The 18425-nt window shown below is 43.4% G+C and overlaps 1 protein-coding gene across 11 annotated transcripts in view; it reads left to right on the forward strand.

The window, feature by feature from the left end:
* Positions 1 to 2163: 2163 nt before the first annotated feature.
* Positions 2164 to 18425, forward strand: part of TPK1 (thiamin pyrophosphokinase 1) — a 306307-nt gene continuing 290045 nt past the window's right edge. For 4 of the 11 annotated variants that reach the window (XR_015706569.1, XR_015706568.1, XM_087766394.1 and 1 more), the window contains exon 1: positions 2166 to 2463. Coding sequence is in view for 7 of the 11 variants with exons in the window: in XM_087766394.1 (XP_087622520.1) it covers positions 2421 to 2463 (43 nt within the window). In the remaining 4 variants the exon portion in view is untranslated. Of the gene's footprint in view, positions 2464 to 18425 lie in introns of all 11 variants that reach the window. The other 7 variants (XR_015706576.1, XM_087766404.1, XM_087766420.1 and 4 more) reach the window with 4 other exon arrangements.

Here is an 18425-nt window from a genome sequence, read left to right on the forward strand (position 1 = left end):
TTCCAATGCTTCTGAATTTCTATCAAACTTTGTAGACTAAAATTGCTTGTAGAGTGTACTCTCTTATAGGTGGCAGGGCAGCTTATCTGAAAGGCCCAAAGCAAAGGCTTAGTGCTTGCACCATTCAGCCCAAAGGTGCACCTGCAGCCACTGCAGACTTGTGTCATCATCATAGAATGGTTTGGATTGGGAAGGACCTTCAAGATCATCTGGTTCCAACCCCCCTGACACAGGCAGAGACATCTTCCACTAGACCAGGTTGCTCGAAGTCCCATCCAACCTGGCCTTGAACGCTTCCAGGTATGGGGAAGCTTCTCTGGGCAACCTGTTCCAGTACGTCACCACCCTCATAGTGAAGAATTTCTTCCTTATATCTAATCTAAACCTACCCTCTTTCAGTTTAAAGCCATTACCCCTTGGCCTATGATTATGTGCCCTTGTAAAAAGTCCCTCTCCAGCTTTCTTGCAGGCCCCCTTCAGGAAGGCCACAATGAGGCCTCCCGGGAGCCTTCTCTCCTCCAGGCTGAACAACCCCAGCTCTCTCAGCCTTTCCTCATAGGAGCGGTGCTCCAGCCCTCCGATCATCACGCAGGGTAAGTGCGGCCCAGCCTTGCCCAAACACCAAAGTCACTTAAATCCTGTTGATCTGACCGTGAATCTCGGAGTAACAGTGCGGACTGAGTAGCGGGCTGACCTGTCGGTCCCACGTCCCTCCCATTTGATGGGAAACCTTAAGCGACCATCATGCTTTTTCCAAACCCCTCTAAAACGAGACCTCCTCCTCCTCCTCCCGCCTCGTCCCACCCCAGGGTGCCTCAGTGGAGGACGCGCTCGAGTAGACGACCCAGCGGCTATGTAAGGGACCGGGCGGGCCCCCTCGGCCGCTCGACTGCCGTGCTGCAGGGGCGGCGGAGGGACCGGGAGCCGGGGCCGGTGGCCGCGGGCGGTGCTCCTCTGCTGCCCTCTGCTGCGGGGCCCCGCGCAGTTCCCCTGAGCCGCCGCCGAGCTCCCGGGGCCGGGCGGGGTCGGGGTGCAGCCCGCGGCTGGGGAAGGGCCCTGGGTGCGGTTGGTGGGAGGAGATGGCCGGCCCCGTCCCGGGGGGGGGGCGGCGGCGGCCGGGCGGGGGCGCCTGCGGAGTCACCGGCAGGTGCAGGAGGTGGAACACATTAGAGCCCACATGTTGGGGGTCAAAAGTTGACCCCTGTGCTCCCAGCGCAAATTTAACAGGTGTTACGCATTTTATGCCTGAAGATGATTAATTCTCCCTCTAAGAGTCTGTAAGCGGTTAGAAACGATCTACATACCAAGCTTTGTGATGATAACAAAATTATTTCAATTGAAACTTAAGCTGCGGCTACCAATGCCGCAGCCGAGGCCTGCGGTGGCGGCACGGCCGGGCCGCCGGGCACAGGCGAGGCTCTGGGTCCCCGGGCAGCGGGAGCTGCGGGACGGCGGCAGGGCCGGGGCTGCGCGCAAGGGGCCGAGGTCTCGCTGCGGGGCGGCAGCTGCGGTTTTATTTTGTCGGTTTCGCCAGGCAGGAAGCGGGTAACGAGTCTTGTTTTGAGTGAACGGTTCGTTACAGGATCTCACAGCAGAACACTTCCAGCACGGACAGTGACTTGCGAACTCTGTTTTCTGTTTAATGATGATGTCTGTCGTCCTTTGACCCAAGTAACCCCTCCGTACACTAGATATGATGTTTAATAAAAAGGAAGTCCTCTGTGGCCGCTTTTTTATTCAGAAAATGGAAAAGCGAGCGCATCACCACATCTCCTCGCGTTGCAGCTGCTCTCCCCGCCCTCCCCCAACGCAGCCGTAACGCGGTCGGCGTCGCTCAGGTGTCAGAAACGCCTCCGAGGGGCGGCGGGAGCCGCTGGGCCGAGCCCCGGAGGGGCCGGGGGGAAGCGGTAAAACCCCTCAGGGCGAGAGGCAGGGCCCGCCTCCGCCTCCCCCCCGCCCTCTCCTCAGGGTCCGCACCGGCGCGGGCGGGGCGGGGCAGCGCTGTCCCTCAGCACCGGCCCCCAACGGCCGCCACGGCGCGGCCAATCAGGGAGGGCGGGGCTCGGCCCGCGCCCGGCAGCGCCGCCGCTCCCTCCCTCCCGCCCCGCCTTCCCGCTGCTGAATCCACCGCCGAGCAACGGATCGCGGGCCGGCCATCGATTCTCTCGGCTTGCCTTCCATCCCGGGGCGGCTGCCGGGGGAGCGCAGCGGGCACCCGGGCTGCGGGCACCCGGGCAGCGCCGCCCCCGCCACCTTCCGCCTGCTCGCCGGCGAGGGCGGGCGCAGCTGCCGCGGAGGGAGGGCGTTCCTCAGGGAGAAGGACGGCTAATTCCCCCTCCCCCCCTCTACCCCCTCCCTCACCGGTCCCGCCGCGGTGCTTTTTCTCTGTGCCTGCCCCACGAGCAGGACAGCCCGGGGCCATGGAGCGCGCGCTCACGCCGCTGGACTGCCTCCTGCCCGCCGGTACGGTACCTCCCACCCCCGGGCGGCGCGCGCCGCCAACCGCCACCGGCCCGCCGCGGGGGGGAGGAGGGCAGAGGGGGGGGCAGCCCCGGTGCCGTGCCGTGCCGTGCCGTGCGAGAGGGGCCGGTGCCGGTGTGCCTCCCGCCCCTGCCCCGGTAACGTCGCCGAGTTCCGCCGGCGCCGCACCCCTGGGCGTGCTTGGTTTAAAACACTCCGGTATAAACAGCGTGAGCCTGCGGCGGCGCGGCCGCTGCCTCCGCCCGAGGGGCTGCCCCGGCCGCTCACCGCCCGCCGGGCCCGGCCGCCGCGCGTGTGCCGCACCTCACCTGCTTTCTTTTATACTACACCCATCTCCTACCATTTTAACCCCTTTGGCTTTAAAATTTGAACCCCTTCGGATTTAACCGGTACCTTCAGTTAACTTGGCACAGTTCGCTGGGGCTGGCAGGGCCAAGCGCGCCGGTGAGGCGCGCCTCTTGCCGGGGGCACCCCTGCGCTTGGCTTCCTCCCTGCGCCTTCGGCGTCGAAGGTTCTGGCGCCAAAGGCTCCGGCCTCACCCGCCCAGCCTCCTGCCTCGGCCTGCTTCCCCGCCGCCGCCCCGCTGGCCTCCTCAGTTCTGCGAGGCAAAGCTTTGGGGCTTGGGGTTTGGTTTTGTTGCTTTCCCAAGCTGTTCTTGAGTGTTGTGTTTTCATTTATTATTTTCGAGGCCTGAGAGGTGAGCGTTATTAATGTAGATCATTAATCTCATCATCTCTCCAAAGGACAGACCACCTGTGGTAAGCCCAGACTCATCTAAGTAGCCTAGGTACTGTTTGGAATAGGCACCTCTTCTTCACTGCGTGTTTGCAGTATCTAATTCAGCAGGGCCCAATTTGCTATTCAATGATACCATTATAAACAATAAATATTTTTAGCTTTGTATAGCGTGAATTTAAAGATGCATAAAAATAATTTTGGCATAGCAGCTGAATTCTAACCTTACGCTGCTCTTTTCTGCTCTGTTCTGGCACTGAGGCTTAAGCTGCCATGGTGAGGTATATGTTATTTATTTACTAGTAAGATCTGGAGGGAGGGAAGAATTTAACAGACTGTACACTTTCAACAATTCAATACGTTTTTACAGCTAGCAGTTTAAGAGCGTGTTTAAACTCTTCCAGTATTTTTTTTTAAATTGTGTTTTGCTCTAATTTTTAAAAACTTCTTCAGGCTATGTTCAAAGCTAGTAACAGGTGAAGCTGTACTCAAGGTATTCCTGCCAGAAATGTGCATTTGACTGTGTGTGTGTGTTTGTATTTTGAGATGCATCATTGCTTTGGGTAGAAAGAGGGAATGGTCATGCAGGTGAGATTTGAATGGCTTAACTTTGATTTGTTGCAGCATGATGTCCTCTTGTATGAAATGAGGAGTAACTACTTACTAAGACTATATAGTAAGGTGACACAAAAACATACCTTAAGAATTTATCCCTGGGGAAGAACAGGCATCACTATTTCTATTGTAAGATAGGTGCTTTTGGTAGGCATTTGTATGATGTTGGGGAGTCATGTGTTTTGTTTTGGTTTTTTTTCTTCCTTTGGTTATATCTGGTTGGAGTTGAAGATTTGGGATGTTTGTTCATGGTTTTCAGATGAACCACAGTCTTGACAGACCAGAGTCTTCAGCTGGCTGTCAAGAGGCCTGCTTCTAAAGAAATGGCTGCTACAAGTACGTGAATCGACTTGGTTATACAGGATAGCGTGCCTATGAAATGCACAGTGGTACTGCCTCTGGATCCTTGTCATCACTACAGACATTCATTACCAGCATTTCAGATTGGTTTAGCCTGCTCAGAGTATGCAAGGCTGAGCAGATTTATTTGGCAATTCCACAATTTAAAATCTTCTATCTCGCTTAGGGAACTCAGAAATAAGGTTTTCAAAATTGGGTAGGTGAAATGAGGCTCCCGAATTCTTGAAGAAGTACTTCTAGTTTTTCCCTCTGTTTGCTTCAATTGGATATTTATTTAAGTGTCCAAATATTATAAAACTAATCTGTGTAGAATATGATGCTTCTTAGAGGCTAGATGTGAAGTTACAAAATAAAGCCTTGTGAGGAGATTGAAGCACTATGGACCTTGTCCCTTTGCCTTCAATAATATAAATGTTTAGCGGTGTATATAATGCTTCTGGTTGCTTTCTAAAGCCCTGTGCACAGTGAACGTGAGAGATGTATCAGCTATGTTTGGAGGTTATTAGTTACTTTTTTTTTAAGTCCAGAAATTAAGCTGATGTTTATACAGAATAGAATAAAACAAAACACTTACAGGTTTTGGAACCTAATATTAGGTACCTGAATTGGAATTTCAGGGCCACATGTGCTTTGGTAATTTTAGTCAGTGTAGTTAGAGTGAGTTCTTAATTGGATAGTAGACTGTGAGTCTCCCTGTATAGCACCTGACTGAGGTCCATGTAGCAGATATTTGAAAACTGCTGTGCTAAACTAATATGCTCAGAGACTTTGAACATTATCCAGTCAAACAGCTGGAGCACAGTTCAAAATGACCGTGCGACAGTCAGAAACCTGTGCTGTGTACTTCAGAACTGTGTTGATTTGCTTAATGTAGTTTAGAATGGGTAACAAGGTAGAATTCAAAAGTGGGATTGAGCTCTAAATTTGAGTATTGCATACTGAAACAGATATATTTTTATTTCCTCATGAAATGAAACCATTAAAAATGCTCATAGAAGTCCACCCTGAAGTCCTGTATGCTGCTGTGAAAGGGGCAGGCAGAAGCTTCACAGGGTGAAGCTGTGATGCAGCTGTTGTAGAAGGCTCTCAGTGGTGTCACACTATGACCTGTGAATCATGACAAGAGTAGCTTGGTTTCTTCTGGAGCATCCTTTGATAGACTAGACATTTCCCTCCGGCTGTTTATACCCTGTTCTTGCACTATCATTGCCTCCTGCTGCTTGTTCCAGACTGTGCTGCAGGCACTTCTGCAGAGAGGCAGGTGTTTCTAATTTATTTTTTTAATACCATGAACTTTAGGAGCTGAGTGTGCTATGTTTGTGACTGCTTAACAGTGGAAGTACTGTAGCATCCTCTAATAAGGTTGCCCCTGAATACCACTTGAGACTTTTAGAAGGGCAGAGTGCCAGTTTACTCAGCTGTGTTTTCTCACAGGGGACGTTTTACATTGCATGCCATAATTGTGGCCTGGATTCTTACTCAACTCCAGATGTGATTAATGACTTTTTTGCCTTGCACAGTCCTTAAAATGCATCCCATTATTGGTTTTATCAAGTGGAGTGATGCAGAAGGAGGGTATTTTCCTCAGTTTATAATCCAGCACCTCCGATTAGTAATGTCTTCTTGAGGCGGAGGGACTGCAAAGCAGAAGCAAATGTAGTCCTTCTGCTCTCTTCTGTGCCCTGTAGAGGGTTTGTTGGAGCTGAGTTTCCTATGACTGACAGGAGCCTGTACTACCAGTGAGGGTTGGTTCCCCGCTGTCCCCACTCCTCCACACCCCGAGTCCTGTGACCAAATGCACTTGTGAACTGTGCTGCGTCCAGGGCTAGTGGTTAAGACTTGGTCTGCTGAGAAGAGGGTGCGCTAGCTTCATCTCACTGAAGCAAGGTCATTTATATGTCATGAGAGACACAGCCACAACAAATAGGACAAAGACTGCTTCAGAATTATGTGGAAATATATAGTTGTCTCTTTGTGCGAAGGGACTATAAAATTCTGCGTTGAATTTAAAGCAAAGAGAACACAAGGAAGCAACAATACACTGTGAATGCTCTTCCATCATTCTGCAAGCTTGATTGTCTCTTGCTTTACTATATGTCTTCTCCTGGAAATGTTGCTAACTGTAAACAAGTTACCTCTGAAGGGATTATATCACCATATTCCTTTTTAAATGCCTGGGGCTTAAACTCCTTCCTTAATGTTCCCTTTTCTCTGACACTAAGAATTGAAAGTTATTTGTAAAACAATGACATGTTTGCCATTCACTGAATGACCTGTAGCCTAGCATAGGCATCAATAACCACCTAAATGCCCGTTTGCTAGAGCTCTGCATGGTCTCTATGATGCGTTATCTTGCATTTTAATATAAAAAAATTCCGTGGTAGAAATCAAGACAGTCATGGGGTTAGGAAATCCACCTGATGGTCTGTGTTAGCTGTTGAACATTAAAGGCATAGGGAAAATGGAGTCCCAGCTATTGGATTGCTCTGTAATTTTACAGGTATTGTGCCACTGCTATTGGGCCAGAGTAGTGAAGTTTTTAGGTGAATCAGATTGTTCAAAAGCTGTGATTGAGTTCACCAAAGTTGAAAAATGTTAGCAAGTGTCCTTTTGTTTCAGGAGTTCCTCAATGAAGTTAGCAAGCACTTCCCTATGGCTGTTATACTGTTCTATCTTTTTAATTGAAACACATTTAAAACACTTTGTTTTACGTGAATGTTGCTGACTTGCTCCTGCTCTTTATTTCCTAGAAGTAGTAACACCATTCATTTAGTTGAATTACCTGGGATGCCTCTGCTTGGTTTTGAGGTAGCTGTAAATATTCAGCCTCAGACCCTGCTGCTTGTTAATTTGCTGTGCTAGGTCAGCAGTTGTTCTGTAAGTAATATTGTATAGATTACTTACAGGTGCACTTACGAGTGAAGTATTACAGATGGCATTTAGTGGATATAATCGTTGTTAACCTCACCACTTTCTGTTAGATCTTTGCTTTCACACATTGATAGCTTTTGGAGGTGTTTTTTTTTTTTTTTTTTTGTAAATGCTTTGTATGTAGGTATGTTATTTGGAATGGGGCAGCAAGCCATCTTTAACCATTTGAGCTAACAGGAAGATGAATATACATTCACTTATTTTTGTACACACACAGAGTCCCCTTTTGAAATAAGTTGACATCAAAGCCGTTTGCTGTTTGTTTGTGTGGATGATAGATTTGCATCTTGTACAGTGTCAGTGCACTCATAGTTCCGTATCTTGCAGTTGCTAATAGGGCATAGCTGACTTTCTGTTGGATGGGAATATAATGGTGGAGGAGACTAAGGGGATCTTAAAAAAACCCAAAACAAACCAACAACAAAACAAAAAACAACCCCCCCCCCCAAAAAAAAAAACCAACCAGCAAAACCAACCAAAAAAAGAAACCCCTACCAGAGTATAAGAGCAGTAATGATGTCACTGGAGCTTTTGAGGCAAAAACTCACATTCATTACTGCTTGCACAGATAGTAAAACACTCAGATAAATTCATTTTGGAAGGTCTGGTTATTTTTCATCAGTTGAGGCTTTCGAGCAGCTTACACGGAGTTCTGTGAGGAGTCACTTAGGTGTAGCAGATTGAACCTTAAAGCTTGGAAATACACTAGCTGGCCTCTTAATGTATCCTGTAGTCTTTTTTTTTTTTTCCCCTTTATTTTTTTTTTTCCTCCTGTGATTTAACATCAGATAAGGAGGTGGGAAGTATGTTTATCCCAGAAATCAAAATGTTCATGTTGTTTGTATCCAATTAAGTGTGTGCAGGACTCCTGGAAACCATTTAAACTTGTTAGTCTTTAAAAAGCAAAATATTAAGAAGGTAGAAGTAGTTAAGGAAAATAGTGGACTTTCAGGTTTTGTTTTTTATTTACTGCATTTTGCTGGCATGTCTCTGGTCAGCTCTTAAGATATTTTAGCAGTTTCGCAGCAGCTTTAATGTTATGTTGTGTCTTAAATCTGTGTGTATATAATATAAAAGCTAGTTTTACTTTCTGGAAATGGAAAACAGAAGAGACTTCTTTTCCTGTTGGCAAAGCTCATCCAAGTCTGATTTATGGAGAAATTGAATATGAAGCAAAGAAATGAGGCAGTTTGTTTACACAGGAGAAAGCATAATATATATAGGTTTCAGATTTTTCAAGATCCAGAGTAACAAATCCCAGGCATTCCTGTGGATTTGCTTTAGGTTTGAACATCCTGAGACATTAATCAAAGCTTAATCTATGCAGACAATAGCAGCATTGAGAGTAAAACCTAAAATCAGAGCCTTAAAAAGGAAAAAAAACCCCAAATAATCTAAAAAAAAACCCAAGCAAGCAAACAACCTGAAAACAAGTAAAAGGGCTAGCAGCTTCTCTTTATAAGTCAGTTCTCAGCAGCTTTCACTTCTAGTGCATTTTAGGTTTGCAGGTAACCTAAGGGATTAGGACCTTTAAGAACTAGTGCTTTGTCCAGGGAAGTTACTAGCTCTAGCTGGAAATTTAACAAATTTGTTTCTTTGTGACATAATAAAAATAATCTATGCTGGTGTCAAACTGCTATTGTTGAAAAATGTGGATAAAAGGACAGGAGGGGGGACACTTCCTTCCATCCCCCCCCCCCCCAAAAAAAAAAAAAAAAGAACCCCCAAAAAACCAACTTACGAACAAACAGAAAAAACAACAACCCAGTAGTAGATCTTACCAAGTACAAAATACAGTAAATCAACAGGAGAGACCTCTGATGTGTACACCTGCTTGTTAGTATGTTGTAGAACACTCCCCATCTCTGATCTCTACAGAGCTGGAGGACTGTCAGTTGTCCTTTCCACCAAAGTGACTATACCTGATCACAGAGGATAACCAGTTCTTAACACTTTTGGATTTATGGAAACAAGGTTCTCCTTTCCATCCAACTCTGACCTTAAACATGAGGAATATGATTATCAGTGTTTGCGTAGTACTGCCTTTGCATAATTAAAAAGAGAATTGAGAATTTAAAGTTGCTACAGGAACATTGAGTTAGTTAAATTTTGCATAGCAAGTACACATAGTAGCTTTTGGATTGCTTTTAAATTAAAGCTATTGCTGTACATCCAGTTGCAGTTGAAGCTGCTGGAAGGCTTTTCCTGTCATTTCCTAGCTTTGAATTTTATTTTGAATGGCAGTTGAATTTTCTCAGCACTAGTGCTGATCTTTGTAGCTTGTGTTGATGGATTGTCTGCCAGCCTTCCTCTCTGGCAGGACAGAAGCTGGAGGGATGCACGTGTTTATCAGGCCAATTGAAATAAATGGGAAGCTGGCCAGTGAATTCAGTAGGAGAGGAACCTGTCCCCTCACAATTTATTTATTTTGTAGTTGTGACTGCTGATGTGGTTCTGTTTTCTTTTATTTCTTTTTTTCTTTTGCTGTAGCTCCTCTTTTCCCTTCTGTTCTTTGCCCAAAATTATTCAGTCAACATTGTTCCTGGGCAGCACAGCAATAAGAGAGTCGTTCGGAAATCTTTATACGTACAGTTTTTGGCCAAATTGTTCAGTGGCTTGGTGGTAAAAGCTGTCTGTATGTCTGATACAAAGAAGTTAGTTTTGCTGCAAAAGGAAAATACATTAATATTACAGAGTATTGGGGCCTCAAGAGTTCCCCATCTAGAAAAACTCTGACTTCCGTGACAGCGTCAATCAGGGTGTCTGTGGACCTGCTTGGTGGTGGCACAGCAAAGGCTGTCAGGAGAGGCGTTCCTTCTTCTTTTTTTTTGTTTTTCTTCCCACAAACATAATTCACAATTATATATGCCATATAACCATATATGAAAGAAGAGTACCATTCTGCTTCCGTAGCAGAAGGGCACTTGTATGTCAATGAAATCTCTGTGTATGTATGTGTGAGATTTACTTGCTTTTATGCTTATAGTTGATTTAGCTGTGGCAAGTAAAGCACTGACTTATAGACCAGACCTAAGCACAGGACAAAGCTCCAGTTGCTCAGGATGAGTTAAAAGGATGCTGGGTTGAAACCAGACCTAGGTAGTTGTTGAGCAGATGGTGTGACTTACATCACTTGAAACTTTCCTGATGTTGACTTGTGTTGCAGAGCAGCTGTGCAAATACAGAGTCAATCTCCAGGTGCTCCATTCTGAGACTTTGCACTCTTAATGAGAGCTTTACGTATGGGAGAAATACTGAAGGGTAAGGCAGGGTTTGTACTACAGAGTTTGATCTGTGTATCAGTAATGCTTACAGGTATCAATATCTTTGTTGACTTTAACTGCATAACCGAAAGCCTCTAATGCAGATACTTCAACACAGGCAACACTTTCACTTCTGGAAATGAGTGCTCTGCAAGCTGTTCGGGGTAAAGCACAGCCTCGTGAGTCTAGTCTGTGTCCCCGTATGGAGCACTTTCCCTGCCCAGTTTACTACAGTTATATTTAATAACCATCTAAGTAGTGTTTTGCCATACTGTGAATCCAAAAGAGAGTCAAGCAGGTAAAGATCTGCAGCTTGGACTGCCAAAGGAGTGTTGCAGTGGCTTAGCTGCTGCGGATGCAACAAGAGCAGCTCCTGAGCAGTGTGTGACCACCTCATTTCATAACAAGTTGACCTCGGTACACTGGAGATGATTGATCTCTGCTATGAAAGCCTCTGTCTCCATATTGCCACTTCCTGCTACAAATGGGAAATTTACCTTTCAAGTTCCTTAAAGAGCTTGATTTATTTTTTTTTAATTAAAAAAAAAAAAAGAAACAAGGGGCAATATTGAGGGAACCTTTGTTAAGGGCAACTTAGTGTTTGGCTTTCTGGACTTTTGACAGCAGTGGTCTTGAAAGGTCACTGCTATATGACTTTGCTTCAAACAGATATAATGACTTTCATTGGGTTCAAAGTAGAAGGTGTTATCTGCAATTCTATCTTTTTAGGGTGCTGGCATATTCCTGCTGTTACTGAGAGTGCTTTCCTATTAGCTCTTCTTTCTTTGCCCAGAACCCACTGTGGGAATGACATTTAGTACTGTATGCACAGGCTTTGAGCCTTTCTAATGACTTTGGTAGCTGTGAACAGAGGATTTAAATGGTCATTTTGTAACTGGGGGAAATAAAATCACTGATATCAGATGTTCTTCCTTGAACTGACTTCTAGTGTTTTCATTTGGAAACTCAATTTCCTCGTTCCCTGTGTCTCTATTTAGACTACTGTTCTTACGTATTGGTCAGTAGTAATGCTGCTGTATTAACCTGACTCATAGTAAAAGAGTTTTGTCACTTGAGCCCGTGGAAGAATTTCTTCTCCTGTCTTAGTCTGCCATCCTGTCATAAGGTCATAAGTTAAATTTTTGTGCCAACAAAACTCTTTTAGTCAGGAGGAATCTAGATGTACTATGTAATGCTTTGCTTTGTCTTCTGTGACTATTTTTGTTTTGTTTTTTTCCCTCACACCCAGAGCTGCCATAGTTGTGTTGACAAAGACCCAGGTGTAAGCCCAAATACACAGAGAGCACAGCAGTTGTCACTTGGGAGGAGAAACAGCATTACTAGAAGGAAAAAAGTTCCCTTCTTTTAGAGTATGCTACACCTCCACGAGGAGGGTTTTCTGGCAGGGACATGGGCAGCGTGTGTTGCAACACGGACGTGCTCTGCACATCTCCTTTCACTGCAGCGGCCTGTTTTTCCTGCTGATGGAGTGTGAAGTCTGTGTGAAATTATCAGTCAGTGTCTGGCTTTCCTGGAGAGGACAGGGAGTGACGAGAGCTGGGTCGTGGCCTTGCGGTACCACTCAGTGGAGATGTCCATATGGTGTGGGAGAGGGCGCTTAAAAGGGGTGTCACAACAGATGTTTGGCAGCATACTTGTTGCCAAAAGCTTTAAGTGTCAGCTAGCTCCGGTAAGGTACTGTTAGAGCTGTCCCAGGGGTACAGTTAAGGAGGAATGCTGTTTAGGTAACACATAGTGTAATTTATTATTTGCATTGGTATTGCAGCAGTGGCTATGTTTTGTCAGGCAGACAAAGGCATAACAAGACCCAGAGGTTGGACATTTGAGCCAAACAAATTCTTGCTTGAATTAGGTGCAGATTTTTAACATGGAGAAGAATAACCAGTCATTTGAACATTGTACCTAGAGAAAGGTGGATTCTTCATCAGTGTAAATCAGTTGCAAGTCATACTTCACTTGAAACAAAAATGAATCCTTTATACAAAAGGCCAAACTAAATTGTCACAGCAATCCTTTCTGGCCTCTGAATCTATAGATCTGAAACACAGTTCACCAAAGGAGAGACTACTTTTCCTTGCATTTTAAGTCATCAGGACAGACTTCTGGGTAAAGAAGGGAACTGGTATATCCCGGGGTACTGCAGCATGGAGTGTGAAGTGACTAGTCTCATGTTGCAAAGGATGTCTTTGAGAACTGGGAGCAGATTTCGGAGCTCTTGTGATGTCGTTCAGAAATTGAGGACTCCTCCTTAGGTTTTGAGTAAGTTGTATGTTTAAAAAAACCAAAACAAACCCCTCAAAAACCCCTGTAGTGCTTCATTATGGTTCCTAGGCAGCAAGAAGAACTTACTGCAGTGAAACTATACTACACAGCGTGCTGAATGTACTGCTAGTTACTGTGAGCTATCAAAAGCTTTAAAATTATTTCCATAGATTCTATCCTTATTTATCTATAAATATTATAATTGCGAATCTCACAAGGAGGAAGAAAAGGCTTGAATTTAGACAGCGGAGTGAGTAGTTATGCTGAGCTTGTACAACATTTTGCCCAACTATTATGTTTCTCACCCAGATTTACATTTGCTGAATACATTTGCTGAAACAAATAGCCTAATTTTTTTTTTCCACAAACGCAGAGTATATGTTTCTGAGGGTAAAAATCAGCAAGAGAATGCATCTACAAAGAGTTTCTCTATAGTTTAATCCGCTTTATACTGACAGAATTAATTTCTCATTTTCATGCATGTCAGTATAGAGACAAACCCTGTTGTCAGTGTAATTTATACTATCGTTATTATCTCCAGTGAGAAAGCATGCCTTAAATTACAGGATTCCTGGTGATTTGAGGTACAAGAGTTATGGAAGCTGTGTGCAACGTGTTCGTATGCTGTACTGGCAGATGGCTGAGGTGAACATCTACTCTCTCTTCAGCTTTAAAAATCAGAATTGGTGGCAGCATTGTCAAAACATGTCAGCACTTGAAGGGTGATGTGCAACAAACCACTGGCTCCACAATACATCTTGGCGCACAAGTTGGAGCTTTGAAACAAATGATACTCTTAGTATACAACTGTGTTTTTGTTCGGTTGGGTTTTTTTAGTTGCTATGTACCTAAAGTTAGAGCTACTAACCTAGAAGACTGTAGCACTTCGGAAAAGGGTATGGCACTGAGATGTTTTCCTTGATATCTCACGTCAAGAAGCAGCTGTGCTTATAATGTGAATTATACTTAACCCTCTGCCTGGAAGTTTGATTTATTTTGGTGGTCCTGGATAGGCATGTCAAATGCCAGTGCTTGGTAGTTCATAACAACTACTTCATAGAAATAAAATACATTGAGATGGTAAGGGGAGAAGAGGAGGCAGAGGAGGAGGCTGGGGAAGATTATTTTCTGGACTGCTATATCATACATTGCTGAATAGTCTAGAGTAGAAAAAGCTGTAGGTGATTTCCCTAGGGAAGGGAATAGGGGTTTTGAATCTAGTATTTTTTCTGCTGCCACTCTCACAGTCGGCTATGACTATAGAGGGCACAGAAGGTAATGTCATAAAACAGAGGAAAGAAATGGAGCAAGGTTCAGGAATAAATACAAGTAGTCTCTAAATGATATGCTGGCTTGAATTTACTTGATGGATGCCAAAAGCCATTCTTTTTTATTTAGAGAAGACAACACCCTGCCTGAGAGGACAAAGACAACATTTTGTTCTTTAGGGGCATAAAACTAGTTTTCCTAATTATTCCTGACATTTTGCCATTCATGCTATGAGCTTCCGTAGAGTATAGAAGTAAATAGCCAGTCTCCTGTGAGAGTGAAACATGAACTGAATGCATTTAAGGTTTGAAATGTGCTAGCATCGGCACCAAATCCTAAAATGATGTTGTTGGAGTTCCAGAATAAGACAAGGGGGAACAGTGTAAGACACCTAGGGTACATTACAGAGGTGGACACAGTAAGCTTCTCTGAATATAATATAGAAAAGTCTAAATTAGGAAGGCACTTATATGCAGCTTTATACTTCTGAAGTTTAGGTTTAAGTAGAAGGCTGAACTTTGAATGTATTATTGCTGTATTATTTTAGCACCCTCAAGTCCTCACAGGACATCTGTGGTAGAAGAGGTAGATGACAAAATGCTATTCCTACCTTGAAGGCTTTAAAGTCTCATCTTGCACAGAGAAGCCCCCTGGCTGAACCTAGCACTTTCATGGAGTCGTACTCAACATGGAGGTGTTCAGAGCCTGTGCAGAGGTATGGCTTACAGCACTGGCAGCCAAAAAAACCAGCAGCTAAAAAAGCGTAGGTATTTGCCAAAGAGGTATTTTGTAGATCATTACATTTATATGGTAATTCAAAAACAGCTAAACACACGTTGTTTAGAAAACGCACTGATTCTGTTCTCATGATGTTCTACAAACCTGATAATTCATTTTAGTTTTTGACATCCTAGTGCTTTACAACATTTTGTATGTATTAGGGCAGTTTTGTCCTGACACTCTGGATGTTCATTCAAGTTCATTGTTTCTCCGCTGTTATGTACAAAGTTGTAATTTTTTTCTTCGTAGTCACTAAATTTATTTTTTGCCTTCAACATTAATATTGCTGGTTATTCCACTTTTACACAGGTGTCTCTGGGAAAGGCTCTTGTGTGCAGTGAAGTACAAACAGTAGCATTTTGTCAGTCTACTCATTTCCAGTTGTCATGAACCTGAAGGTACTCGGATTCTTTTCCTGAGTCCTGTGCTGCATAATGTTGGGAAAGCTTTTAACCTTATTCTGCCTCAGTTCCTCATCAATAACTTACAGACAGTGATACTTTTTGAAATACCCTGTTGTCGTGGTTTAACCCCAGCCAGCAACTAATAATAACTTTTTTTCTTTTAATGTTCACGTTAATTGCAGATTTCAAGATACCACTGTTTGCTTTGTCAGAACCTAAAGAACAGTCCCTGAACCCTTTCAGAAAGGATGTCATTGCTGTCTCTTAGATTGTAGCCTCTACTTCTGACAGTTTGAATGCTGTCATCGGAAGCAAAGCAAATGTAGTTGAACAGATGCGGTACAGAAAAAAAAGGTCCCACCAAAGTGTTTTTTTTTTTTTGGCTTGTTTTTCTGAGATAATCTGTTGATCGCATTGTTGATTTGACTGCTGTTTTCAGTTCATGATACAGCAGATTACAAAATCTGTGACAGAATCACAGAAAAAAGTATTTTTTAGGAGACAGGATTCAGGATGTTATGGTACTTAGGGACTATATTAAGAATTCAGTCCTTTTCAGAGGTAAACTGACCATTGTGGAAATGCAGCTGACTACTGATGGGCTGCTGACATTTCATAAAAATGTTTATATAAACCTAGAGCAAGCTCTGCTTTTATGAGAAAAGCAAAGAGAGGAGACTCCTTTGGCTTGGGGATTCTACCACCACCCCCATGACACCATGCTAAATGCGATGTGTCTTTTCAAGTGACCTTTATCTTAACTTTAATCTTTCTTAACCTCTTTGGGGAAGTTGTATTATCTGAATGTCTTCCATGTGTGAAAATTTACTTTACCATCCTTTAGCACCTTTTATGCTTTTCAGATGGATATTAATGTTATTACATTAATACTAGTGTTATGAAAAGAACTGGCTTTTTGGGCATTTAAAACAACTTTACAATATTAGAACAGTGCTTATACCATTTGTGTGATTAAAAATTCTGTCAATCACAAATGAAAATGGGATCGAAGAGGCTGAGATTAGAATTCCTGTATTGAAAGCCACGAGTTTTAAATAATAAGTATTTTTCTTAATAAGGGTTTGGGAGCTGAGAGAAGATGCAGGAGCAGCACCTGTAGCATCTTTTGAAGGTTCAGATTCCCAGTCCTTTCAGAATGAGGCAGTATATGTGGAAATAATTGGAAAATAACCTTGAAGGTTTCTGTGCCTATTTGAGTGTGAATGGATGTATGTCAGACCTAATTAGGTCTACTGAGGAAAACATAAATGTCAATCGCTTTTTACCAAATGCATCCAGATACTTTTGAGATTGTGAATGGGGTCCAGTGAGCACACAGCCTGCTTAGCGTCACCCTTCTATCTTATGTCTTTTAGTTCTGTCCCCTGTGATGTATGGCATTTGATTTTTATTGAAAACAAAGTCAAAGAGCTGGAAACTAGGCATTGCCACTCCAGTGCTTGCTTTGCTAATGTGTCCAGAAGAGCAGATGTAAGTTAACTAATTCAGAACATTTAATGAAAATGGTGGTTATTTTACCTTCCAGTGGTTCATAGGGTTTATATCGGTTATATCGTGGAACTCTGCTTATTTCATTTGTTGGAAACTTGATGACCCCTCTAGTACCTTGTTTAACCTATTTTTTTATTCTATAGCTATGACTTTAACAAATCTGATTGGAAGCGCGAAATGCAGATCTGTTTTCAACCATGATTATAAGTAAAAGGATCTTTCCTGCTTAGTTACATTTGGGTATACTTATTGTGCATACCCATATCTTCTTTCTTTGTAAGCGATGTACTGCTGGCTTTGCAGGGCCATCATGAAATGTACTGTCTTTCAAATCTTTTCTCTCTGGGTGGCTTCTTTAGAAATATTTCTAAAATTCCAGCCGTGTGCTCTTGTAGTTTGTTAGAAATGGGTAAGTTTCCTTGGGGATCCCTTAAGAGCATACTAGGAATAAAAAGGGTATTGTCTAGAAGTAGCATCACTGAGTCAGTGGAGTCTCTGATTGTGCTGGAGAGGAAAGAATGCACCTTGCTTTTAAATTTGTTTGGGGAATTTGGAGACAAGTGGCAGTTTGATATTGTTCACATGAGAAAGTTTATTTAAAGGCATGAGCTGCAGTGTGTAAGTAAACTTTTACAAATCCCTTTATGGACTCTGTTTTGTGATGTGAAAGAAGCTTACTCAGTTCAACTTAAATGTGTTCCTAAGAAAAAGAACTTAAATAAAACTAAAGTAAACCTAGTGGGAGCTGAAACAAGAGTGTCCATGCAGCTTTTTGTACAAATATAATTAAGTTGGTTCAAAATCATACCTTCCAGATATCTATTCAGCATTTTCTTGGAGACAGTCCCTTACTAGGAGTGGAGGGCTGAGAAGCAAGACTTCCAGCGCTAGCATTCATAACATTGAAATCAGTGGAAAAAATCATATAAGGTCTCATTTTGGCCCTGGTTTGAATAGTGGAGTAAAATTTTGGGAACTGTTCCCATCCATGGCTTGTCACTAGCTGACTTAAGATTTCAGGAACTGACTTCCTCCTTTCAGTGTCTCACTTTCAAGAGATCAAGAGATCCCTTGAAATATGTTCTGTGCCTTGCAATGCTCAGAAAAGTGTGTGTGATTCAACAAAGATGTGGTCAGTGCATGTATCACCAGATGGCCCTGGAGATTCCTCCATAGATTGTGCTTCTGCTCTTAGAATTTATTATAAGTTTGCTCAATTTTAGCCTTATTTTCTTTCAAAGTGTTTTTGTTTTTTTGTTTTTTTTAAATTTCAAATAGTCTTTTTGATTAACTCACTCTAAATGTAAGAACTTCTTCAGTATTTTAATTACTTCTTATGGAAGCAAGAGAGAGTAGAATCTCCTGTTATTGCAGTAAAACAGATATGGTCCTTTAAGGGGTTTCTTTGCAAGTACTTCTTCCAGAGTGTTTGCTAGAGCTACTCAAGCTGTTCACGGGTTATGATGTTTGCTGGGTTTTAAATGTATGTATAACTCCAATTAAACGTAATGGGATATATGCTTAAAAACATTACATGTTGTAACATTATTATCTTTACAATTGTTATTGTTATTTAGCTGTCTTTGCAAATACTTTGTACAGTGCTGTGCTGCAGATAGCCCCAGAATGAGCAGGAGGAGGACTGTTAGATCATGGCAGTGCTCTTGGTACAAAGCGGTATGCTAATATAGTAGTACTCCTTTGAGGACCTCATACTGTATCTTTGTGTATCACTGCTCTCTATTGGGTAGGCATTACCAGCTGGCTCGTATTCTGCACGTATTTGTTAGCG

Source organism: Nipponia nippon, unplaced genomic scaffold (assembly GCF_047370975.1).
Source record: "Nipponia nippon isolate SJK-2023a ecotype South Korea unplaced genomic scaffold, ASM4737097v1 scaffold_1, whole genome shotgun sequence".
In the NCBI taxonomy this organism is placed as follows: domain Eukaryota; kingdom Metazoa; phylum Chordata; class Aves; order Pelecaniformes; family Threskiornithidae; genus Nipponia; species Nipponia nippon.